Source organism: Heptranchias perlo, chromosome 27 (assembly GCF_035084215.1).
Source record: "Heptranchias perlo isolate sHepPer1 chromosome 27, sHepPer1.hap1, whole genome shotgun sequence".
Taxonomy (NCBI): domain Eukaryota; kingdom Metazoa; phylum Chordata; class Chondrichthyes; order Hexanchiformes; family Hexanchidae; genus Heptranchias; species Heptranchias perlo.
Window position 1 is genome coordinate 5,303,747 of NC_090351.1, and position 27,482 is coordinate 5,331,228.

At 47.9% G+C, this 27,482-nt stretch overlaps 1 protein-coding gene across 1 annotated transcript; it reads right to left on the minus strand.

Annotated features, from left to right (window-relative positions):
- Window positions 1-866: 866 nt before the first annotated feature.
- Window positions 867-16,596, minus strand: LOC137344667 (bcl-2-like protein 15). The gene is made up of 4 exons (XM_068007789.1): window positions 16,297-16,596; window positions 7,892-8,016; window positions 5,382-5,597; window positions 867-2,924 (listed from the first exon to the last, which is right to left on the minus strand). The coding sequence occupies exons 1-4, from the start codon at window positions 16,421-16,423 to the stop codon at window positions 2,904-2,906; spliced, it is 489 nt and encodes a 162-aa protein (XP_067863890.1). The 5' UTR covers window positions 16,424-16,596; the 3' UTR covers window positions 867-2,903.
- Window positions 16,597-27,482: the final 10,886 nt, after the last annotated feature.

Genomic DNA, 27,482 nt, shown 5'->3' on the forward strand with positions numbered 1-27,482 from the left:
ACCCCCTGAACTCTCCGTTCTTCTGACTTGTGCATCCCTATTCCTTCACCTCACCATTGGTGGCTGTGTCTTCAGCCACCTAGGCCCCACTGTCTGGGATTTCCTCCCTAAGCCCTTCCACCTCTCCTTATGTGATGGGTGGCAATAGGGTTGCCAACCCTCCAGAGTCTCCAGCAATTAAAGATTGATCTCCTGGGCACTGCTTCCAGCAAGTCAGGAGGAAAATCATATGGGACTTAAAAAGTTGTGGGCTTTTTTTCATTTACTTTGAACAATTTTGTTTATTAGTTATAAAAATATTGGAGATGAGAGGAAGAACCTGTTTGACTGACAGTCAAGAATCATCCATTCGGGTAACAAAGAGTCTGTTCACTTTCCATTTGGCGTGGGAAGGCAGGGCGCCACGATACTGGATGATACAGGAGCGTGTGGGCGGGGTGGTTGGAGGCAGGAGGGCCATGTGATGATACCTCCAGAAATATGTCCAACCAGAGTTGGCAACCCTAGTGGCCAAGGGGCTTCTAGTCCCAGTGAGGGCAGGATACGGAAATTAAGATTGGGGTGAGGTGGTAGCAGGGCCCACTGCCCAGTTTTGCCCTGTTCTCTGCCACTATTCCTCCTGAATTCAGGCAGGATCACGGAGGAAAATCCAGCCTGTGGTCTTTACACAGGAAAAGAGGTAAAACAGGAGCATGGTGTCACGTACGAGCAAAGAGCTGTCACTCTTCACAGTGATGGTGGTGAACGTGGCCACACTGTATGGAGGAACTAGTGATTCTTGTACTGTAACAACGGGCTCTGCTGAAAAACATGAATGAAAATGTAAAGCCGGATCTTGTAAAAGAACAGACGCCATCAAAATAGAATAAGTAGATCTCCTGTAGATTTTACAAAGAACATTTTACACCTGAAAACAACGAAAAGTCACAGCAACATTACACAAAAATAAAAATTCACAGACGAACACATCGACCAACAACACTGCCCGTTACAGCTTTAGAAAATCTTTAGGCTGGTCTGTGAGAGGAACATGATATGGTCAGGGGCCTCGAGAAGGAAAGTCTGCAAAGAACTGGGACATTTTATTTGGCACTCAATTACATACCCACCCTTTCATACACACCCACCCTCTCTCACACATAACATCACAGCTTCCCACTTATACCCACCCACTCACACACACCTACCCTCACAACCACCCATTTACACCCACTCACACACACCTACCCTCACAACCACCCATTTACACCCACTCACACACACCAACCCTCACAACCACCCATTTACACCCACTCACACACACCAACCCTCACAACTACCCATTTACACCCACTCACACACACCTACCCTCACAACCACCCATTTACACCCACTCACACACACCTACCCTCACAACCACCCATTTACACCCACTCACACACACCAACCCTCACAACCACCCATTTACACCCACTCACACACACCTACCCTCACAACCACCCATTTACACCCACTCACACACACCAACCCTCACAACCACCCATTTACACCCACTCACACACACCTACCCTCACAACCACCCATTTACACCCACTCACACACACCAACCCTCACAACCACCCATTTACACCCACTCACACACACCAACCCTCACAACCACCCATTTACACCCACTCACACACACCAACCCTCACAACTACCCATTTACACCCACTCACACACACCTACCCTCACAACCACCCATTTACACCCACTCACACACACCTACCCTCACAACCACCCATTTACACCCACTCACACACACCAACCCTCACAACCACCCATTTACACCCACTCACACACACCTACCCTCACAGCTACCCATTTACACCCACTCACACACACCTACCCTCACAACCACCCATTTACACCCACTCACACACACCAACCCTCACAACCACCCATTTACACCCACTCACACACACCAACCCTCACAACCACCCATTTACACCCACTCACACACACCAACCCTCACAACCATCCATTTACACCCACTCACACACACCTACCCTCACAGCTACCCATTTACACCCACTCACACACACCTACCCTCACAACCACCCATTTACACCCACTCACACACACCTACCCTCACAGCTACCCATTTACACCCACTCACACACCTACCCTCACAACCACCCATTTACACCCACTCACACAAACCTACCCTCACAACCACCCATTTACACCCACTCACACACACCTACCCTCACAACCACCCATTTACACCCACTCACACACACCTACCCTCACAACCACCCATTTACACCCACTCACACACACCAACCCTCACAACCACCCATTTACACCCACTCACACACACCTACCCTCACACCCATTCACCCACTCACCCACACACATTCCCACTACACAGACACTCAACCCTCCATCCCCGCCCCCCAGTGTATAATGTGCAGAGTGTTTAGATGACGGTGCACTTATAGTCCATCCTATAGCATTTAACCCCTCGGAGGTGTCCCTGGTTATGAAGGAGTAAATCCATTGAATACGATAATTAGGGATGTGTGTACGACCCCAGATTATTTCAGGCCTAATTGCATGTAAGGGCTGTGGAGAGGGGCAGCCTTCACAGGCAGTGCTGCCACAGACTGGCCGGTGTGGACAGAAACAGTCATTCAAATGTAAAATATTGGTGAGAGTTGTGATCCAAAGGGAGCCCAGAGCAGGTGACCATGGACTGTGGCATCAATCCACACTGGCCTGAGTATTCTCCATCTTCCTGGGAACAGCATTGACTGATGCTCAATTACAAGCTGTGACTTCACATTATTTCTGTGTAACGACCCTGCTTTGTTAACGGCCCTGTTCTCGGCACTGGTAGAAAGTTGCTGGGCGGAGTCAGTATAGGAGTGTATCGAGGCTTCTCACTCAATATGAATGTTTTCCTAAAGAAAAGGAAACAAGATTAAAGAGATGGGACAGTGAGTGCAGCTGCATTCCCATGTATATTTCTTCCCATGTACGCTCCTCCCCATGTACACTTTTCATGTACACTCCTCCTTGTGCACACCCCTTCCCATGCACACTCCTCCCCATGTACAACCTTCCTCATGAATTCTCATGAATACTCTTTCCCATGCACACTGCTTCCCATGTATGCTCCTCCTGTACATGCCTCCTCATGTACACTCTTCATGTACACTCCTCCTCATCTATAATCCTTCCTATGCACACTCCCCCTCATGTGCATGCCCCCTCACATACACATCTTGCCATGTACACCCCTCCCCATGCACACTCCTCATGCACACTCCTCCTCACGTACATCCATTCCTGTGCACACCCCTTCCTGTACACACTCCTTCCTGTGTACTCTCCTCCTGTACACGCCTCATGTACTCCCATGCAAACTCCCCCTCACGTGCACTTCCCTCACATGCATGCCCCTCATGTGCATGCCTCTCACGTGCACTCCCTGCATGTGCACTCCTCCCCATGTGCACTCTTCCTGTGCACTACTTCTCTTGTACACTCCTTCTCATGTGCATTCCTTCTCATGTACCCTCCATGACATGTACACGCCCTCCATAAACACTCCTTCTCACATACACTCATTCCCGTGCACACCCCTTCCCGTGTACACGCCTCCTCCTGTACACTCCTTCTCATGTACACTTCTTCCCGTGTCCACTCCTCCCCAAACACCCTCCTCATTAATACTCCTCATGTATGCTCATATATGCTCCTCCCCATGTACGCACTCCCTCATTTACACTCCCTTCATGTACACTTCCCCTCATCATGTACACCTGACCTCATGTACACTCTTCCTCATATACACTCTTCCTCATGTACACCTGACCTCATGTACACTCCCCCTCAGGTACTGTCCTTCCCACGTGCACTCCACCTCCCCACATGCACTCCTCTCCACGTACACTCCTTCCCCTGTACTCTTTTCCCTGTACACTCAACAAGCATCTTATTTAAAGGCCACGGTCTGTGGCAATTTGTACCCTGCAAACTACAAACACCCTGAATCAGTTGCTGGCAGTAATGACCACAGTGGGGAACGTGTTTATTTATTCCAGAACAGCCAGTAGGTGCTAGCAATTCCTCAGACCATCCGTTCCATCGTGAGGCGGCTCACCACCACCTTCTCAAGGGCAATTAGGGATGGGCAATAAATGCCGGCCTTGCCAGCGACGCCCACATCCCATGAACGAATTTAAAAAAAAGAGCGCAGACTGCATCCAGCCTGCTAGTGAGGGATGAGTGAATCGTTCGGTGGCATGTTGGAAATGGTGGAGACCGGCCGCGACCGGTCGCTGCGACCCCTCCCACTGCATGGCCTCATGTTTTACTGGAAATATTTCCTTCTTTCTGAAACCGTCCCTCCTTCTTTGCTGGGTTTTTCGGGACATATGACGGTGTGAGGGTGAGGTGGGGGGGTTTGTATAAATCTGTCCTGTGATGTGTCATGGGTAGCCGTGGTCTGGTACAGCTTGTTTGATTGCCTCAGGGAACGTTTTCCCAAAGCTCTTCCTGCATCGACCACAGGGTTTTGCCTTTCCCAGGATCAGCATCACTAATGCCTGGGGAGGATGATGCAGGGTCCTTGCACCATCTAATGGACAGGGAGAGCATGGACGGGCCTGAGGGCTTTCTTGGTTCTCATCTTCCTATGACGGGGCGTTCCTTGTCTTGTTGTTTCTTGCCCATGTAAAGTTCTTGAAACAACGTTTATACAAACGAGCCAAGAAAGACGACTGTAATGTTTGGGCATGATTCAAGAATGGAAACAGCGAGAATGCCTTTCATGGCCCTGCACACAGGGAACAAGAAACCGAGGCAGACCAAGGAAGCGCAGGAGAGACAATGTCAAGAGTGACTTGTCACAGAAAGGGATACAGACGACCGAAGCAGCCCGGCTAGTTCAGAACCAACAACAATGCAGTGAATTCATTCGGGCCCATCGTCGCTGCTGAGCTGACTGACGGGAATTTAGTAGTAGTACTGGTATGATGGGGAATGTGAGGTCAGCTCAACAAAGCCATCTCTTGAGTCGGTGCGGACTCCACAGACGGGAGATTGGCCTTCTGAATAATGTAGAGTCACAGTGTGGGGGCGCTTTGATTTACTGAGTTGTGGAAAGCGGAGATGACAGCAGGGGTTGTGATGGTTTTTATCACGGCTGAATTACACCTGAGAGCAGTGGACAAAGTGAGCACTTACCATCCAGAGGTCTGACGGACAACCTCAACAGATCTATTAATGTGTTGAAGATTAAAGATTGTATCATGAGCAGAGTCCACCTGGTGGCTGTCGATGAGCTGGGACATGCCCAGCCCACCCACTAACAAAAGGGAACTCTTTGAACTCTTCCTGGTTTCATCACTTACCCATCCTCCATCACCAGTCAGCCAGCTCCTCAGTTTGCTATTGATGAAGCTGTTCATGACTATCTTAATATCTTCAACTAGACTTGGCATCTTATTAGCAACTTGTCTTCCCAATGAAGCAGTGATCTTCAGCAGGTTCTGCTCAACCGCAAGCTCCTTCCCATTGGTCCACTCTTGGAAGATTTTATTCACCGTATTGGAAAAGAATTCACATGCCTTAGCAGAGAGAGAGAGAGAGAGAGAAGAAAATCAGCTTATAAAAAGTCTCTTAAACAGTGCAGCCAGTACTCTAACCCACCTTTTCCAGCTCCATTCACCTGTACATCCCCTCCACCCTCATCCATGTTTACCCAGCTCCATTCATCCGTACATCCCCTCCACCCTTATCCAGCTCTGTTCACCAGAACCCATGCAATCTTCCTGTGTAAGGGGCCCATCTTGAAATTTTTAAAAAGAAATTCTGCTTCTCTCCCACCGAGGGGGGAAGGGGCGGTGGGCTGGTGGTAGGTCCCACCTCAGTGGAGCCCACCGCCCCTCCCCCCCTCGGTGGGGCCTACCACCAGCCCAACGCCCCTCCCCCCCTCGGTGGGGCCCACCGCCCCTCCCCCGTCGGTGGGACCTACTACCAGCCCACCACCCCTCCCCCTCTTGGTGGGGCCCACCACCGTTCCTCCCTCCCTTGGTGGGGCCCACCACTTTTACCCCACCCCCGGTTCTCCCTCCCCCCCTCTCAGTGGGGCCCGCCACCGTTCCCCCCCACCCCCCGTTCTCCCTCCCCCCCCGTTCTCCCTCCCCTCCCCTCCTCCCTCGGTGGGGCCCACCACCGTTCCCCCCGCCCCGTTCTCCCTCCCTTCTTCTCTCCCTCGTGGGGCCCACCTCCCGTCCACCTGGAGAGCAATCCACCTCACCTCACGCAGTGTACTGGCCTTCAGCCCTACACCAGGTCCCGATTGGGTCAGGGAAGCGTGGGTGCCCAGTGTAGGGAGACCCCGCCCCTAACTACCCCACCCCCACCCCCACCTTGGTGCTTTGTCCTTGTAAGAGGTGAGTTGAGGTTCCGTGTCGGAAAATCCTGGGAACGTTGGGTTCCTGCCCTTTCACGGTGGGTCCTCCAGGCTCCCTCCCGAATTACGGCACTAGTGCAGTGGATTTTTGGGGCCATGCTATCATGTGCAAGCAGAGTGGGTCTGTGTTAAACCGAAACATTCCCCATAATGGCGCATACAGGAGGAGCAGGCAAACATGGCATAAGATATGAACATTTTCTGAATTTAATTCCCATTTCCCCGTGATGTGGAATGCATTGTAATAAATAGGTGGGGTGGGTTTCTGCAGAATACTGCACCGTTCCATACAGTTCCCTGCTTCTTTGTCTCTGAGTTCATTTTGTGAGATTGTGAAATAAATTTGTTTGAACGAGCTGGAATTTGCACCAGTGACTCAGTAACAAGTGTTAAGAAAAATCGAAGGATAGGCTGTAACTGTTTGTGCACATTCACTTTGGGTTTGGTAATGTAGTGGTTATTTTACTAGACTAGTCATCCTGTGGACTTCAGTTCAAATCCAGCCATGGTAGTTTGAGAATTTGAATTCAGTTAAAAAAACACAAATTAGTTCACAAATGTCCTTTAGGGAATGAAACCTGCCTTCCTTATCTGGTCTGACCTATATGTGACTCCAGTCCCACGCCAAAGTGGTTGACTCTTAACTGCCCTCTAAAGTGGCCTAGCAAGCCTCTCAGTTGTATCAAACTGCTACAAAAAAGAATAACAGCACTGTGGGAGAACCTTCACCACACGGACTGCAGTGGTTCAAGAAGACGGCCCACTGCCACCATGTCAAGGGCAACAAGGGATGGGAAATAAATGCCAGCCTTGCCAGCGACACCCATATGTACAGAATGATTTTTTAAAAAATGATCAATTTATAAAGGAGAATAAGGAGCTATTTGGTAGCATTAAAGTTGTGTTTTATCTGTTAGAACCTCCTCTCCCTGCAATCCGCTGTCTTTTCTTCTCACAACCTGACTCCAGTATCAAACTGATTACTTCTCCCCACCCAAGAACCAAACCCACCAGGCCTATATTTGGCAATGACCCCCGCTGAGTTTAAATGAATAGAGTTATCACTGGTGAAATGAGTTTGAATGATCACTGGAACCTTAAACTATCTTTCATTGTCTTATGCGGATTGGTTCAGGTGCCCCATCTGAAACTTAATCTAATTCTCCCAGCCTTGCTGTTCTGTGAATTTTCATTCCCTGAGATCTAGGTTTAGCTCAATCGTAGCATCATGGTCACCCCTTGGCAGCACAGTTTGAGATCCCAAAACATGACAATCTCTAAAAATTAATATCACCCACAATAAAAACCCATTGTTCCCTGATCACGGCCTGTAAGTGACTTCTGATGATAATAGTGGATGAACACTGAACACATTTGTATAACAGGCCTCTGACACTGTTTGAGGGAGAGCATTATCTTGGCTGATGGATGAGGTTGTCCACGTACCTGGTCCACTGCCTCCTGCTCTGCCAGTTTCTGGAAGTCTCTTGTGAAGGGATCCAAATGCTCCTTGTTTATCAGATCTCCGAGCTCCCGCAGACAATGGCCTAATTTGCTGATGGCTTGCTTTTCTAGAATACAGAAGAATTGCTGCATGTTACAAACTGAATTACAGGCCAGGTGTGGAGAAGTGAAGCTTGATATCGACTGTTGCACCAGCAGGACTTCTCAGGTATTTTAATCAACCCTTTGACTGATGAATTCTCTTTGCTTCTTTCGTTGTTTCCTAACCGTTTCTCAATGCTGTCAGAATGTGCAACTTTGAAACAGGATGAGAGCTCGAGTCAAATTTACTGGTTATAGGTCAAGGAATTTAATCTGTTCATTTGGGTACGTTAACGCACACAGCTTGCTGCCTTACCCCTCACACCAACAACAGCCAATCTCCGGAAGCCATCCTACAACTCATCCGCTTCATCCTGGATCACAATGTCTTCACCTTCGATAACCAGTTCTTTACCCAAACACACGGAACAGCCATGGGGACCAAATTCGCACCCCAATACGCCAACATTTTCATGCACAAGTTCGAGCAGGACTTCTTCACTGCACAAGACCTCCAACCAACACTATACACCAGATACATCGACGACATTTTCTTTCTATGGACCCACGGCAAGGAATCACTAAAGAGACTACACGATAACATCAACAAGTTCCATCCCACCATCAAGCTCACCATGGACTACTCCTCAGAATCAGTTTCTTTCTTGGACACACGAATCTCCATCAAAGACGGGCACCTCAGCACCTCACTCTACCGCAAGCCCACGGACAACCTCACGATGCTCCACTTTTCCAGCTTCCACCCTAACCACGTCAAAGAGGCCATCCCCTATGGACAGGCCCTGCGAATACACAGGGTCTGCTCAGACGAGGAGGAACGCGATGGACACCTACAGACGCTGAAAGACGCCCTAGTAAGAACGGGATATGACGCTCGACTCATCGATCGACAGTTCCGACGGGCCACAGCAAAAAATCGCATAGACCTCCTCAGGAGACTAACACGGGACGCAACCAACAGAGTACCCTTTGTCGTCCAGTACTTCCCCGGAGCGGAGAAACTACGCCATGTTCTCCGCAGCCTTCAACATGTCATCAATGAGGACAAACACCTCGCTATGGCCATCCCCACACCTCCACTACTCGCCTTTAAACAGCCACCCAACCTCAAACAGACCATCGTTCGCAGCAAACTACCCAGCTTTCAAGAGAACAGCGTCCACGACGCCACACAACCCTGCCACGGTAACCTCTGCAAGACATGCCAGATCATCGACACAGATACCACCATCACACGAGATGACACCACCCACCAGGTGCATGGTTCATACTCCTGTGACTCGGCCAACGTTGTCTACCTCATACGTTGCAGGAAAGGATGCCCCAGAGCATGGTACATTGGCGAGACCATGCAGACGCTGCGACAACGGATGAACGGACACCGCGCAACAATCGCCAAACAGGAGGGTTCCCTCCCAGTCGGGGAACACTTCAGCAGTCATGGACATTCATCCACCGACCTTCGGGTAAGCGTACTCCAAGGCGGCCTTCGAGACACACGACAACGCAAAATCGTCGAGCAGAAATTGATAGCCAAGTTCCGCACCCATGAGGACGGCCTCAACCGGGACCTTGGGTTCATGTCACGCTACACGTTACCCCACCAGCGAACAAATGTTATCTGTTTTTAATATAATGGGTCATTTGCTGGCTCTCTCTGCCTTCCGGATGTTTCTGCCTCTCTCTCTGTTTTTTTTTCTCTTTTTTTTCTCTGTTTTTTTTCCCTGTTTGTTTTTTTGTTGAATGTGTATTCGGGGGTTCTGCAGATGACACCTCTCTGTCTGAACACGGTGATTGCCTTGGCAACGGGCAGTTGCAGAGGCAGTCTGTAAACACCATGTATTATTCAATATGTATAAATGCGTAGGCTTCAAGGAGATCTTGAAACATTTACCTGACGAAGGAGGAAGCCTCCGAAAGCTTGTGAATTTAAAATAAAATTGCTGGACTATAACTTGGTGTTGTAAAATTGTTTACAACAGCTCAGAAGAGGGCAGGGTTCACAAAGTAAACCTTTCAGGAAGGCCAGGGTTTTGCGACATGGGTGCTACAGTCATACGACCAAGAGAAGAGAGCTCCTGCTGGTAGCTCATCCAACAAGTGGACATCATTACCAATACTTTACCCTGTGGATATGCCCAGTGCTTTACCTGGTGGATATGCCCAGTATTTTACCCAGTACTTTATCCGATGGATATACCCAGTATTTTACCCAGTGGGTATACCCAGTATCTATGACTGACAGTCTGTTAAATGCCTCTATACAACATCTGGGACTGACACAGTCTGTTAAACGCCTCTATACAGTGACTGGGACTGACACAGTCTGTTAAACACCTCTATACAGTGACTGGGACTGACACAGTCTGTTAAAGGCCTCTATACAGTGACTGGGACTGACACAGTCTGTTAAACACCTCTATACAGTGACTGGGACTGACACAGTCTGTTAAACGCCTCTATACAGTGACTGGGACTGACACAGTCTGTTAAACGCCTCTATACAGTGACTGACACTGACACAGTCTGTTAAATGCCTCTCTACAGTGACTGGGACTGACACAGTCTGTTAAACGCCTCTATACAGTGACTGACACTGACACAGTCTGTTAAATGCCTCTATACAGTGACTGGGACTGACACAGTCTGTTAAACGCCTCTATACAGTGACTGGGACTGACACAGTCTGTTAAACGCCTCTATACAGTGACTGACACTGACACAGTCTGTTAAATGCCTCTATACAGTGACTGGGACTGACACAGTCTTTTAAATGCCTCTATACAGTGACTGGGACTGACACAGTCTGTTAAACGCCTCTATACAGTGACTGGGACTGACAGTCTGTTAAACGCCTCTATACAGTGACTGGGACTGACACAGTCTGTTAAACACCTCTATACAGTGACTGGGACTGACACAGTCTGTTAAACGCCTCTCTACAGTGACTGGGACTGACACAGTCTGTTAAATGCCTCTATACAGTGACTGGGACTGACACAGTCTGTTAAACGCCTCTATACAGTGACTGGGACTGACACAGTCTGTTAAACGCCTCTATACAGTGACTGGGACTGACAGTCTGTTAAACGCCTCTATACAGTGACTGGGACTGACACAGTCTGTTAAACGCCTCTATACAGTGACTGGGACTGACAGTCTGTTAAACACCTCTATACAGTGACTGGGACTGACACAGTCTGTTAAACACCTCTATACAGTGACTGGGACTGACAGTCTGTTAAACGCCTCTATACAGTGACTGGGACTGACAGTCTGTTAAACGCCTCTATACAGTGACTGGGACTGACAGTCTGTTAAACACCTCTATACAGTGACTGGGACTGACACAGTCTGTTAAACGCCTCTATACAGTGACTGGGACTGACAGTCTGTTAAACACCTCTATACAGTGACTGGGACTGACACAGTCTGTTAAACGCCTCTATACAGTGACTGGGACTGACAGTCTGTTAAACACCTCTATACAGTGACTGGGACTGACACAGTCTGTTAAACACCTCTATACAGTGACTGGGACTGACACAGTCTGTTAAACGCCTCTATACAGTGACTGGGACTGACACAGTCTGTTAAATGCCTCTATACAGTGACTGGGACTGACACAGTCTGTTAAACGCCTCTATACAGTGACTGGGACTGACACAGTCTGTTAAACACCTCTCTACAGTGACTGGGACTGACACAGTCTGTTAAATGCCTCTATACAGTGACTGGGACTGACACAGTCTGTTAAACACCTCTATACAGTGACTGGGACTGACACAGTCTGTTAAACACCTCTATACAGTGACTGGGACTGACAGTCTGTTAAACGCCTCTATACAGTGACTGGGACTGACACAGTCTGTTAAATGCCTCTATACAGTGACTGGGACTGACACAGTCTGTTAAACACCTCTATACAGTGACTGGGACTGACACAGTCTGTTAAACACCTCTATACAGTGACTGGGACTGACACAGTCTGTTAAACACCTCTATACAGTGACTGGGACTGACAGTCTGTTAAACACCTCTATACAGTGACTGGGACTGACAGTCTGTTAAACGCCTCTATACAGTGACTGACACTGACACAGTCTGTTAAACACCTCTATACAGTGACTGGGACTGACACAGTCTGTTAAACGCCTCTATACAGTGACTGGGACTGACACAGTCTGTTAAACACCTCTATACAGTGACTGGGACTGACACAGTCTGTTAAACGCCTCTATACAGTGACTGGGACTGACAGTCTGTTAAACGCCTCTATACAGTGACTGACACTGACACAGTCTGTTAAACACCTCTATACAGTGACTGGGACTGACACAGTCTGTTAAACGCCTCTATACAGTGACTGGGACTGACACAGTCTGTTAAACGCCTCTATACAGTGACTGGGACTGACACAGTCTGTTAAACACCTCTATACAGTGACTGGGACTGACACAGTCTGTTAAATGCCTCTATACAGTGACTGGGACTGACAGTCTGTTAAACGCCTCTATACAGTGACTGGGACTGACAGTCTGTTAAATGCCTGTATACAGTGACTGGGACTGACAGTCTGTTAAACGCCTCTATACAGTGACTGGGACTGACACAGTCTGTTAAACACCTCTATACAGTGACTGGGACTGACAGTCTGTTAAACGCCTCTATACAGTGACTGGGACTGACACAGTCTGTTAAATGCCTCTATACAGTGATTGGGACTGACACAGTCTGTTAAACACCTCTATACAGTGACTGGGACTGACAGTCTGTTAAACGCCTCTATACAGTGACTGGGACTGACAGTCTGTTAAACGCCTCTATACAGTGACTGGGACTGACACAGTCTGTTAAACACCTCTATACAGTGACTGGGACTGACACAGTCTGTTAAACACCTCTATACAGTGACTGGGACTGACAGTCTGTTAAACACCTCTATACAGTGACTGGGACTGACACAGTCTGTTAAACACCTCTATACAGTGACTGGGACTGACAGTCTGTTAAACGCCTCTATACAGTGACTGACACTGACACAGTCTGTTAAACACCTCTATACAGTGACTGGGACTGACACAGTCTGTTAAACGCCTCTATACAGTGACTGGGACTGACACAGTCTGTTAAACACCTCTATACAGTGACTGGGACTGACACAGTCTGTTAAACGCCTCTATACAGTGACTGGGACTGACAGTCTGTTAAACGCCTCTATACAGTGACTGACACTGACACAGTCTGTTAAACACCTCTATACAGTGACTGGGACTGACACAGTCTGTTAAACGCCTCTATACAGTGACTGGGACTGACACAGTCTGTTAAACACCTCTATACAGTGACTGGGACTGACACAGTCTGTTAAACGCCTCTATACAGTGACTGGGACTGACACAGTCTGTTAAACACCTCTATACAGTGACTGGGACTGACACAGTCTGTTAAATGCCTCTATACAGTGACTGGGACTGACAGTCTGTTAAACGCCTCTATTCGGTATCACTGACCTTTTCTCTTATTGAATGTGAGATAAAGATCTGACAGATCAAAGATCAAGGATCTCGACCATTGTGCACCTTGAGCCAGGTTCATGGGTCTGGCACTGAAAATGGTGCAGGAGAAGGAGGGGCATTTTCTGATAGCACAAATGTCCTGTTAAAGACTCTAGATCTATGCAATATGTTGTGCAGAGCAGGAGCCCCACGGGAAGAACCAAATTATCCCAGACCCTTTGTGCTCAACTTTTTAAGCCATTAGATTTGGAAAACAGTTCTACAGAGATGAGGGAGGAATAATAGCCTAGGGTGAAGCATCAATCTTCAATTTATGGTGACTTATCAGATAAGCTGAAGGTTTAATGAAAGTGTGAACCTGTCGTGGATGCACCAACCTAACTGTAAGGCTACAAATGTAATGACCATTCCATTTACAACTCCAATCACGGTGGGGATGTTGTTACAAAACTAAGGAATTCTTTCCCCTTTCTGTCCCTAAGACCATGTTCCACAAAAGGCCAATAACCCCCAGAACTGACCTGGCAACATTTCAGCCACAGTCAGGTCCAATCACTGTGATACATCTTTTGGGTCTGCCTTAGATATTCCTGTCAGGTTCAGTGGTGCTGGTCACTCCCATAAGTGGTCCATCAGTCTTATGTTCAGGAGTGCGCCCGCACTGTCCAATATTTAATTATATAGTAGCATAACCGGGGAGGGTGTATCAACAGGACCCCCTAACGATTTGAACTGGGTTTGATGTCTTTCTCACGTGCCCTCAAGTGCACTGGTCCAATCTTTCAGTAGGCGGACTGATCACACTTTAGTGAGACGGAGGCTAGACACGAAATGTTCAGACAGCATGTGAACATGCAGAGTAACAATTATAATCACAACTCGTGCACTTGCTCGGCGTTCCCTTATCGTTAGATTATTGACTACTTCAGGCTCATTCATCACTAAATCTAATAAGGCCTGTTCTCTTGTTGGTTCAAGTACATATTGTTCCAGAAAACTGTTCCATATACACTCAAGAAATTTAGGACTCAAGCTGTTCCGCTTCTCCGAGTCTGTGTGAGAATTAAAGTCTCCCATTATAACCGCTCTTTTTTTTGCAACAAGCTTCTCTGATCTCTGTATTTATGCATCCCACTACTTCATCACTATCAGGAGGTCTGGAGACAACTCCCACTAAAGTCTTGCATCCTTTTCTATTCCTCAATTCTACCCAGAGAGTTTCTACTGCCTGCTCACCCTTACTGATATCCCATCTTTCTAATGCTGTAATAGTGTCTTTTATCAATACTGCTACTCTTCCTCCCTTCCCTATTTCCCTGTCCTTTCTAAAGCCCTGATAACCTGGTATATTGATCTTCCAGTCATGGCCTGTTTGTAGTCAGGTCTCTGTGATGGCCATTACACCAGACCGTTTAAGCTGAATTTGCCCTTCACTTCCCTTGTTTTATTCCTTATACTACGTGAATTAGTGTAATGAGCTCTTATTTGGGCAACAGACCCAACCCCTGCCCTTTTGCCCTGATGCTGTTTTTCTCACACATTTTAACGTATCACACTCCTTATTTTTCATCGATCCTGTTGTATTTTTATCAGTTTTTTGTTATTATTGCCTATTTTTTTTCTGAACCTGAAGTATTTATATTATCTTTAACACTATTCATGATCTGGACTTTGCTCTCATCCCTTTTTCTTATCTTTATGCTATTTTCACTTTTATTTTTATTTCTGCCTGAGCCCTCCCCCTTTATTGGTTTCTATAGCCCGAATTATCCTTTCAGCTAGAACCTTGATCCCGGCTCGGTTCAGGTGGAGCCCGTCCCAGTGGTACAGCTCCTTCCCGTCCCAGGGGTACAGCTCCTTCCCGTCCCAGGGGTACAGCTCCTTCCCGTCCCAGCGGTACAGCTCCTTCCCGTCCCAGTGGTACAGCTCCTTCCCGTCCCAGCGGTACAGCTCCTTCCCGTCCCAGCGGTACAGCTCCTTCCCGTCCCAGCGGTACAGCTCCTTCCCGTCCCAGTGGTACAGCTCCTTCCTGTCCCAGTGCTGGTCCTATGAAATTGAATCCCATTTTCCCACACCAATCCTTCAGCCACATGTTTACTCTCCTGATCTGTTTGTCCCTATGCCAATTTGCACGTGGCTACCCTCGAGGTCCTGCTTGTTAAATTCGCACTTAGCTCCTAATACTCCCTCAGCAGGACCTCCTCCCTATTCATTCCTATGTCGTTCGTCCCAACATGGACCACGACAACTGGATCTTCCCCCTCCCTTTCTAGGTTCCGTTCCAGCCGCTTTGAAATATCCCTTACCCTGGCACCAGGTAGGCAATATACCCGTCGGGACCCTCGATCGTGACTGCAGAAGACACTATCTGTGGGCTTGGTCGACACCAGGCTAGCATTGCTCCCAGCTGGCCACCCTGACTGCCTAACACCTGTATTCATTTGTCTTTTGTTTCCTGTGCGCACAGGAAGTTGGGAGGGGGGGTTCTGTCCCTCCAACCTCTCTCCCAACCAGGGATTAGCTCTGGGGTCAATAATAATCAGCACTCAAACTAGTAATAAAGACATTGGTACATCAGCACTCTAACTAGTAATAAAGACATTGGTACATCAGCACTCTAACTAGTAATAAAGATATTGGTATATCAGCACTCTAACTAGTAATAAAGACACTGGGACATCTAAGTTCTAATAATTTTTTCAAAACTCTTTCCCTGGTGATTGTAAATGTTTTAAGTTCTTCCCTCCCTATCTTGTACTTTACCACCTTCAGGCTCCTCTGTGCACTTAAGGCTTCGAAAGCAGCTCTCAGGATCATCGCCTTCCTCCTCTTCTCCCAGCAGAAGATTCACCAGATACTCAGCCTGTTGCTTAAACGAATCCGGCTCCGCCATAAGAACCAGGAAGCTGCTGAATGAAATTACTGTGGTTAACGTTTCCCCTTTACGGCTCTCCCTTGTACAGTCACTCCTTGATATGAACAGACGTTCTCTCACACACCTCCTCTTTGACAAGTCACAGCAGGGGAGGCTCAGCTTCTTTCACTTTCAGTAAGAGTGGGTAGGACGAGGTATCAGGGAGCACTGGGATATCATTCAACTAGTTAAACAAATTAGAGGAAAGCTCGGCCTTTACCACACCGACTGTGTGTGTTTCAGTGCCATTTCCTGCAATCTGCCTGTCCATACTGGGCTCGGCCTGAGTTCCTGACAGGGCAGCCTCATTGCTCCAGTTCCTGTAACTCCCTTACCACAATCCCCATATGTCTGGTGAAGGGGATCTTCCCCCTCCCCCAGTCAGCACCACTGAGGGTTGGTGTAGAATCCTTGGCACCATATGGGCAATACAGGGCCTTGTTTCTCTTTATTTAGCCCCTTTGATTGACAGCTGCTGCACTCATATTGAGCTCTCTTCAGTTTTATTTGTGTGAGCAGAATTTTACACAGTGTTTCCAACTCAATCGTGCACATACTAACCAAAGGATAATGCTGTAGCCATGTTGTTAGCGCTGCTATTTTATATCATTGGTAGTGTCCACAGCAGGTAAACTAATGCCTCTGGAGAGAAACACTGATCCAGGTGTCAGCTGTGGCTCAGTGGGTAGCCCTCTTGCCCACTGAGTTAGAAAGTTGTGGGTTCAAGTCCCACTCCAGAGACTTAAGCCCAAAATCTAGGCTGACACTCCAGTGCAGTACTGAGGGAGTGCTGCACTGCCGGCGGTGCTGTCTTTCAGATAAGACAAACCAAGGACCTTGGTGTAAGTCGGCCGGGACCCAGGTATGTCTGGTCCCAGCTCGATCCCTGAATTTTCACCATGGGCCTTAGTAAGCCCCCAGCAAATATAGCCCCCTGATATCAGTGGAGGGTGGGGTGTGGGCCAAGGGAAGGGAATTTCCTCAGCCCATCCCTCTGCCACCCAATGATCTAGATGCCAAGATGAACTGGGTGTATGAGTTGTTGAAGGAGTGGGAATGGGGCCCACCTGAATGTCCATGCCTTGACCTCCCATCAAAATTTCGGTCAAGGCTTCTCCTCTGTCAGGCACGAGATGCTTCCACGGTGGCACAGGTAACTGCTGCTAACATGTTGATTGGACAATTAATTCAATTAACTGTCCCCATATACTGTGGTGGTGTCAGAAGCGGAGGTCACCTGCACTGCCATGCTCCACTCCCACAGCCCATTGCCAGCGAGAAGTCCCACATTTAATTGAAAGGTGCGGCTGGCATTGGATCAGCAATTGGCGCCTTATTCATGGGTCACTCTCTGTAACTGGGCGTGCTCCAAAAATCCAAACCTCGGTCTCCAGTGAAACACTGCAACGAGGGTGGCAGCGATGGGTCTCTTTGTGCTCTGTGTGTGTCTGTATTGGTGTAGCAACATACTGAGGCACACACTGAAAAATAAAACAACCTTTTAAACTCGAGTTAGGCTGTTGTCACGTCGGCCCGGAAACAGCTGAGGTCTCAGGAAACACCTGGGCCACAGAGATTCCACTTTTTAACCACGGAGCTCTCATTCATCTGCAAGTGCAGAGAGCAGACAGTGGTGGCAATGTTGCAGGTCCTGGGTCCCAGGTCCCAGGGCAGCGAGTCACACTGGGGTGACTTTTATCATGTTGGTTTGATCGGAAGAACAGATTCGACAAATCTGTTAGTACACTGCAGAGTACTCAGAGCCGGCTATGCTCTGCATGAGTAGTGGCTTATTTTGAAGGATGTGGGTTCAAGTCCCACTCAAGAGACTGAAGCACAAAATCTAGGTTGACACTCCAGAGCAGTCCTGAGGTTGGAGGTGCCGTCTTTCGGATGAGATGTTAAACCGAGGCCCTGTCTGCCCTCTCAAGTGTAAAAGATCCCATGGCAATATTTTTCGAAGAAGGGCAGGGTAGTTCTCCCCGGTGTCCTGGGCCAATATTTATCCCTCAACCAACATCACTAAAATAGATTATCTGGTCATTATCACAGTGCTGTTTTTGGGATCTTGCTGTGCGCAAATTGGCTGCCTCGTTTCCTACATTACAACAGTGACTACACTTCAAAAATACTTCATTGGCTGTAAAGTGCTTTGGGACGTCCTGAGGGTGTGAAAAGTGCTATATAAATGCAAGCCTTTCTTTCTTTCTTATTTTGCCATTGTTCTCCCACTTCAGCTACTTCACAAACAGGAAATGAACCCTCTGATGCCTGTGGAACACAGTCCTGAAATGCTGATCAGACACATCACAGTAACAGCTGAGGAACGGCCCCACAAAGGCAGCTTCACTCCTACTGAGCAGCCAATCATTGTCGAGGTGGTCCAATCAGGATTGGGGGGAATTCTGATTCATGGGATGGGGCATTGGGATTGGAGGGAATTCAGGTTCACGGGATGGGGCATTGGGATTGGGGGGAATTCAGATTCATGAGTGGGGCATTGGGATTGGGGGGAATTCAGATTCATGAGTGGGGCATTGGGATTGGGGGGAATTCAGATTCATGAGTGAGGAATTGGGATTGGGGGGAATTCAGATTCATGAGTGAGGAATTGGGATTGGGGGGAATTCAGATTCATGAGTGGGGCATTGGGATTGGGGGGAATTCAGATTCATGAGTGGGGCATTGGGATTGGGGGGAATTCAGATTCATGAGTGAGGAATTGGGATTGGGGGGAATTCAGATTCATGAGTGGGGCATTGGGATTGGGGGGAATTCAGATTCATGAGTGGGGCATTGGGATTGGAGGGAATTCAGATTCATACCTCACAATTGCCGCAGGTTCTTATTGAGATGGCAACCTGAGTCGGAAGGTGTGGCATATCTGTGGAGAGATGGAAGTAATGAGAGCTTTAAGGACAACAGGCAACGGAGCCAAACAGACCAGAGGTCACCAGGTTCAGACTCCAGTCGGTGTGGAACTAGCCGATCTCTGCCAAGGCAATGGTAGCGGCCTACAGTTGGCCCCTGCATGGTGATCAGGCCTGGGAGCCCTAGATCCTTCCCTGGCCCAGGGACTATGTGTAACCGATTGTAAAAGAAAGAAAGAAAAAACTTTACAGCCAATGAAGTCTTTTTGAAGTGTAATCACTGTTGTAATGTAGGAAACACAGCAGCAAATTTCACACAGTGAGCCCCAAAAACAGCAGTGAGATAATGATCTGTTTTAATGATGTTGGAAGGGGAAAAATTTTGGCCAGGACATTGGGAGGAACTTTTCAGCTCATCTTCAAATTGTGTTTTCGGATATTTTATGTCCACCTAAGAGGGCAGACAGGACCTTGGTTTAATGTTTCATCTGAAAGGCAGCACCTCTGACAGTGCTGCACTGGGAGTGTCAGTTTAGATGTTGCGGTCAAGTTACTGGAGTAGGACGATGAACCCACAACCTTCTGACTCAGAGGCAAGAGTACTACCATTGAGCCAAACTGACACTTTATAGGCCCCTACCGTCTCTATACAAGCTCATTATAGATCGGTGCCATTCATAAACCTACAGCAGATTCTGACAAACTCGTCAAAGATTGTGGAGGTGACTCTCACCACTGGTGTCACCCAAACCTTGCAACTTTTCGGCTTCTCAGGCGGTCTCCTTTGCCATTGGTCGTACTTTCGAGAGACTGAATGGCCTCTGGCAAGGCCAGCATTTATTACCCATCCCTAATTGTCCTTGAGAAGGTGGTGGTGAGCTGCCTTCTTGAACCGCTGCAGTTCGTGTGGTGAAGGTTCTCCCACAGTGCTGTTAGGAAGGGAGTACCAGGATTTTGACCCAGCGATGGTGAAGGAACAGCGATATGATGTGTCGGGATGGTGTGTACCTTGGAGGGGAACGTGCAGGTGGTGTTCCCATGTGCCTGCTGCCCTTGTTCTTCTAGGTGGTAGAGGTCGCGGGTTTGGGAGGTGCTGTCGAAGAAGCCTTGGCGAGTTGCTGCAGTGCATCCTGTGGGTGGTACACACTGCAGCCACAGTGCGCCGGTGGTGAAGGGAGTGAATGTTTAGGGTGGTGGATGGAGTGCCAATCAAGCGGGCTGCTTTGTCCTGGATGGTGTCGAGCTTCTTGAGTGTTGTTGGAGCTGCACTCATCCAAGCAAGTGGAGAGTATTCCATCACACTCCTGACTTGTGCCTTGTAGATGGTGGAAGGCCTTGGGGAGTCAGGAGGTGAGTCACTTGCCACAGAATACCAGGCCTCTGACCTGCTCTTGTAGCCACAGTATTTATGTGGCTGGTCCAGTTAAGTTTCTGGTCAATGGTGACCCCCAGGATGTTTATGGTGGGGGATTCGGCGATGGTAATGCCATTGAATGTCAAGGGGAGGTGGTTAGACTCTCTCTAGTTGGAGATGGTCATTGCCTGGCACTTGTCTGGCGCAAATGTTACTTGCCACTTATCAGCCCAAGCCTGGATGTTGTCCAGGTCTTGCTGCATGCGGGCATGGACTGCTTCATTATCTGAGGGGTTGTGAATGGAACTGAACACTGTGCAATCATCAGCGAACATCCCCATTTCTGACCTTATGATGGAGGGAAGGTCATTGATGAAGCAGCTGAAGATGGTTGGGCCTAGGACACTGCCCTGAGGAACTCCTGCAGCAATGCCTGGGGCTGAGATGATTGGCCTCCAACAATCACTACCATCCTCTTTTGCGCTAGGTATGACTCCAGCCACTGGAGATTTTTCCCTCTGATTCCCATTGACTTCAATTTTACTCGGGCTCCTTGATGCCACACTTGGTCAAATGCTGCCTTGATGTCAAGGACAGTCACTCTCACCTCAGCTCTGGAATTCAGCTCTTTTGTCCATGTTTGGACCAAGGCTGTAATGAGGTCTGGAGCCGAGTGGTCCTGGCGGAACCCAAACTGAGCATCGGTGAGCAGGTTATTGGTGAGTAAGTGCTGCTTGACAGCACTGTCGACGACACCTTCCATCACTTTGCTGATGATTGAGAGTAGACTGATGGGGCGGTAATTGGATTTGTCCTGCTTTCTGTGTATACGGTTACTCAGTTTAAAACCAGGTGGTTTTAACATGATTTCTCTCAGTGATTGGTTACCAGGGAAACGATATTCCTGTTACCACAACTCCAAATAAGAAGTTGTGGTTTTATTTCTTTTGGTAAATAAAAGTTTCTCCTGATGGGAATCAGCAGCTTCATGCTTCAAATATTTACAGAAAACATGACCATTCTGGAAAGTTCCAGGCAGGAAGAACACCTGTCTCTGCAAGTTTTGAGTCACAAAGGTCAAGGAACATTGCTGAAAGTTCATGGGATGTGGGCGTCACTGGCGAGGCCAGCATTTATTGCCCATCCCTAATTGCCCTTGAGAAGGTGGTGGTGAGCCGCCTTCTTGAACCGCTGCAGTCCGTGTGGTGACGGTTCTCCCACAGTGCTGTTAGGAAGGGAGTTCCAGGATGTTGACCCAGCGACGATGAAGGAACGGCGATATATTTCCAAGTCGGAATGGTGTGTGCCTTGGAGGGGAACGTGCAGGTGGTGTTGTTCCCATGTGCCTGCTGCCCTTGTCCTTCTAGGTGGTAGAGGTCGTGGGTTTGGGAGGTGCTGTCGAAGAAGCCTTGGCGAGTTGCTGCAGTGCATCCTGTGGATGGTACACACTGCAGCCACTGTGCGCCGGTGGTGAAGGGAGTGAATGTTTAAGGTGGTGGATGGGATGCCAATCAAGCGGGTTGCTTTCTCCTGGATGGTGTTGAGCTTCTTGAGTGTTGTTGGAGCTGCACTCATCCAGGCAAGTGGAGAGTATTCCATCACACTCCTGACTTGTGCCTTGTAGATGGTGGAAAGGCTTTGGGGAGTCAGGAGGTGAGTCACTCGCCGCAGAATACCCAGCCTCTGACCTGCGCTTGCAGCCACAGTATTTATGTGTTTGGTCCAGTTTAGTTTCTCGTCAATGGTGACCCCCAGGATGTTGATGGTGGGGGATTCGGTGATGGTAATGCCGTTGAATGTCAAGGGGAGGTGGTTAGACTCTCTCTTGTTGGAGATGGTCATTGCCTGGCACTTGTCTGGCGCAAATGTTACTTGCCACTTATCAGCCCAAGCCTGGATGTTGTCCAGGTCTTGCTGCATGCGGGCATGGACTGCTTCATTATCTGAGGGGTTGTGAATGGAACTGAATACTGTGCAATCATCAGCGAACATCCCCATTTCTGACTTTATGATGGAGGGAAGTTCATTGATGAAGCAGCTGAAGATGGTTGGGGCTAGGACACTACCCTGAGGAACTCCTGCAGCAATGTCCTGGCGCTGAGATGATTGTCCTCCAACAACCATAGAAAACATAGAAAACATAGCAAATAGGAGCAGGAGTAGGCCATTCGGCCCTTCAAATCTGCTTCACCATTCAATATGATCATGGCTGATCCTCTATCTCAATACCATATTCCCGCTCTCCCCCCATACCCCTTGATGCCTTTTGTGTCTAGAAATCTATCTAGCTCCTTCTTAAATATATTCAGTGACTTGGCCTCCACAGCCTTCTGTGGTAGAGAATTCCACAAGTTCACCACCCTCTGAGTGAAGAAATTTCTCCTCATCTCAGTCCTAAATGTCCTACCCCATACCCTGAGACTGTGACCCCTCGTTCTGGACCCCCCAGCCAGGGGAAACATCCTCTCCGCATCCAGACTGTCTAGCCCTGTGAAAATTTTATATGTTTCAATGAGATCCCCTCTCATTCTTCTAAACTCTGGTGAATACAGGCCGAGTCGACCCAATCTCTCCTCGTACGACAGTTCTGCCATCCCAGGAATCAGTCTGGTGAACCTTCGCTGCACTCCCTCTATGGCAAGTATATCCTTTCTTTGGTAAGGAGACCAAAACTGCACACAATACTCCAGATGTGGTCTCACCAAGGCCCTGTATAACTGCAGTAAGACATCCTTGCTCCTGTACTCAAATCCTCTTGCAATGAAGGCCAACATACCATTTGCCTTCCTAACTGCTGCTGCACCTGCATGTTTGCTTTCAGTGACTGGTGTACAAGGACACCCAGGTCCCTTTGTATATCAACATTTCCCAATCTATCACCATTTAAATAATACTCTGCCTTTCTGTTTTTCCTTCCGAAGTGGATAACTTCACATTTATCCACATTATACTGCATCTGCCATGTATTTGCCCACTCACTCAACTTGTCTAAATCGCCTTGAAGCCTTTTTGCATCCTCCTCACAACTCACGATCCCACCTAGTTTTGTGTCGTCAGCAAACTTGGAAATATTACATTTGGTTCCCTCAACCAAATTATTGATATATATTGTGAATAGCTGGGGCCCAAGCACTGATCCCTGCGGTACCCCACTAGTCACTGTCTGCCACCCCGAAAAAGACCCATTTATTCCTACTCTCTGATCCCTGTCTGTTAACCAATTTTCAATCCGTGCCAGTATATTACCCCCAATCCCATGTGCTTTAATTTTGCACACTAACCTCTTATGTGGGACTTTATCAAAGGCCTTCTGAAAATCCAAATAAGCCACACCCACTGGTTCTCCCTTATCTATTCTACCAGTTACATCCTCAAAAAACTCCAGTAGATTTGTCAAACATGATTTCCCTTTCATAATTCCATGTTGACTTTGTCCAATCCCGTTGATATTTTCTAAGTGTCCTGTTATCTCATCCTTTATAATAGACTCTAGCATTTTCCCTGTTACTCATGTTAGGCTAACCGGTCTGTAGTTCCCTGTTTTCTCTCTCCCTCCTTTTTTAAATAGTGGGGTTACATTTGCCACCCTCCAATCTGCAGGAACTGTTCTATAATCTGTAGAATTTTGGAAGATGACAACTAATGCATCCACTATTTCTATGGCTACCTCTTTTAGTACTCTGGGATGCAGACTTTCAGGCCCTGGGGATTTATCGTCTTTCAGTCCCATTAATTTCTCCAATACTATTTTTTTACTAATACTAATTTCCTTTAATTCCTCCTTCTCACTAGACTCTTGGTTCCCTAGCATTTTTGGGAAGTTATTTGTGTCCTCTTCCGTGAAGACAGAACCAAAGTATTTGTTTAATTGCTCTGCCATTTCCTTGTTCCCCATTATAAATTCTCCCGTTTCTGACTGTAAGGGACCTACATTTGACTTCACTAATCTTTTTCTTTTTACATACTTGTAGAAGCTTTTACAGTCCACTTTTATGTTTACTCTCATACTCTATTTTTCCCCTCTTAATCAATCTCTTGGTCCTTTTTTTGCTGAATTCTAAACTGTTCCCAATCCTCAGGCTTGTTACTTTATCTGGCAACATTATATGACTCCTCTTTGGATCTAATACTATCCTTAATTTCTTTTGTTCGCCATGGTTGGGCCGCTTTTCCTTTTGTATTTTTGTGCCAGAAAGGAATGTATAATTGTTGCAATTCATGCATTTGTTCCTTAAATGTTAGCCATTGCCTATCCACCGTCATGCCTTTTAATGAAGCTTCCCAATCTATCATAGCCAACTCACTCCTCAAACCTTCGTAGTTTCCTTTGTTTAGATTTAGGACCCTAGTCTCAGATTGGACTACTTCACTTTCCATTTTAATGAAGAATTCTATCATGTTATGGTCACTCTTCCCTAAAGGACCCTGCACAGCAAGATTATTAATTAACCCCTTCTCATTGCACAATACCCAATCTAGGATAGCCTGTTCCCTGGTTGGCTCCTCAATGTACTGGTCTAAAAAACCATCTTGTACACACTCCAGGAATTCATCCTCCACAGTATTATTGCTAATTTGGTTTGGCCAATCTATATGTAGATTAAAGTCACCCATGATTACTGTAGTACCCTTGTAACATGCATCTCTAATTTCCGATGCCATCCCCTACATTACCACTACTGTTTGGAGGCCTATAGTCAACTCCCACCACTACCATCTTCCTTTGTGCTAGGTATGACTCTAGCCACTGGAGAGTTTTTCCCCCTGATTCTCGTTGACTTCAATTTTACTAGGGCTCCTTAGTGCCACACTTGGTCAAATGCTGCCTTTATGTCATGGGCAGTCACTCTCACCTCACCTCTGGAATTCAGCTCTTTTGTCCCTGTTTGGAGCAAGGCTGTAATGAGGTCTGGAGCCGAGTGGTCCTGGTGGAACCCAAACTGAGCATCAGTGAGCAGGTTATTGGTGAGTAAGTGCAGCTTGATAGCACTGTCAACGACACTTTTCATCACTTTGCTGATGATCGAGAGTAGACTGATGGGGCGGTAATTGGCCGGATTGGATTTGTCCTGCTTTTTGTAGACAGGACATACCTGGGCAATTTTCCACATTGTCGGGTAGATGCCAGCGTTGTAGCTGTACTGGAACACTTTGGCTAGAGGCGCGGCTAGTTCTGGAGCACAAGTCTTCAGCACTACAGCCGGGATGTTGTCGGGGCCCATAGCCTTTGTTGTATTCAGTGCACTCAGCCGTTTCTTGATATCACGTGGAGTGAATGGAATTGGCTGAAGACTGGCTTCTGTGATGGTGGGGATATCGGGAGGAGGCCGAGATGGATCATCCACTCGGCACTTCTGGCTGAAGATGGTTGCAAACGCTTCAGCCTTGTCTTTTGCGCTCATGTGCTGGACTCCGCCATCATTGAGGATGGGCCTGTTTACAGACCTTCCTCCTCCCGTTAGTTGTTTAATTGTCCACCACCATTCACGACTGGATGTGGCAGGATTGCAGAGCTTTGATACTGCCGGTAGAAAGCGGCTTCTGGCCTGTAGAAAGTCAGGCGGCCCTTGGCACTCAGGTCAATATGAGGACCAGGGGGAGGAGGGGATGGGGTCTCGCAATATGGAAGATGGGGGAGTCCAGGACAGGGGAGGCCTGAACCTTCCCTGTGGGGCCCAGAGACGCATTGCTGCTCCACCTGGCCCCAGAGAGGAAAGTTAAAACCTTACCTTGAATGGCCTCTTTTGCTTCTAATCCTCTTCACACTTGACTTTATCTGGTGGGAAAGCTGCAACCACTGCGGTAGGAGTTAAAATCGCGCCGGGGGCCTGATGACATCATTGAACTCCGATTTGCATATTTTAAGAAGGACCCCGCTGGTTTTTAGGCGGGTGTCCTTACCGCCTGCTCGGAAGAGGAGGCTAACGTGGAAGATGGTGGAATCCAGGTGGGACGTCGGAGGGTAAGTCACCCAGTTGATATTAACTTCTGGGCGAGTAGGGGTGGACTCGGCCCCTAGTTTTTCAAGGGTGCTGTCATAACTGTATCCTCTCATCACTCGTATTATCCTAAAGAATTTCTGTTGCACCCTTCCTGTTTTTATTCCAAATTTTTTCCATGTTTTCTCCTTCAGGCACTGACTCCTTGCCGGGCCCCAGTTTCTTCAGCCCTCAAGAGTCCATTCTTTCTGTTTGAGTCTAGGCATTGAGTGACTGCGAGTTATTCTACCGCGAGCAACATCACAACTGAGCCCAATCCTGTTCTTGTTTGACCTCCACACAAATAACCTTCCCAGCCGACGTCAATGGATTGCAACTAGGGGAGGGAACCCTGGCTGAAATTTCCCAGTGTCACTGAGGCCAATTGTAGCACCCCTTACTGTCACCCTGGGGATGACCGACTAGCTCAGCATGTACTGGGAATTGCACTCGGCATCTTCTGGTGTCACAGTGACCGTGCCTTTATCCAGAGCACCACCAGGAAGCCAGGGATTGAATGCTGGTCAAAGTCCATTTGATTTGCATACAGATTCTTAATCTATCAGGGACTGGGCTGTGTGACTGTATCTCTATCTTAGATCTTGCTGCAGTTTATATGAGGTTATAGAATAAAAGAATCCATGGAATCTTATAGCACAGAAGGAGGCCATTCGACCCATCATGCCTGTGCCGGCTCTTTGAAAGAACTATCCAATTAGTCCTGCTCCCCTGCTCTTTTCCCATAGTCCTGAAAATGCTTTCCCTTTAAGTATTTATCCAATTCCCTTTTGAAAGTTACTACTGAGTCTGCTTCCACCGCCCTTTCAGGCAGTGCA

Coding starts and splice junctions, on each gene's coding strand:
- LOC137344667 (XM_068007789.1), bottom strand. CDS start 16,423: ATGGCGGAGCCGGATTCGTTTAAGCAACAGGCTGAGTATCTGGTGAAT. Junction 8,017..16,296: donor GTGCACAGAGGAGCCTGAAG/GTGGTAAAGTAC, acceptor TCTGTATTCTAG/AAAAGCAAGCCATCAGCAAA. Junction 2,925..5,381: donor TGACTGGTGATGGAGGATGG/GTAAGTGATGAA, acceptor CCTTTTCTTTAG/GAAAACATTCATATTGAGTG.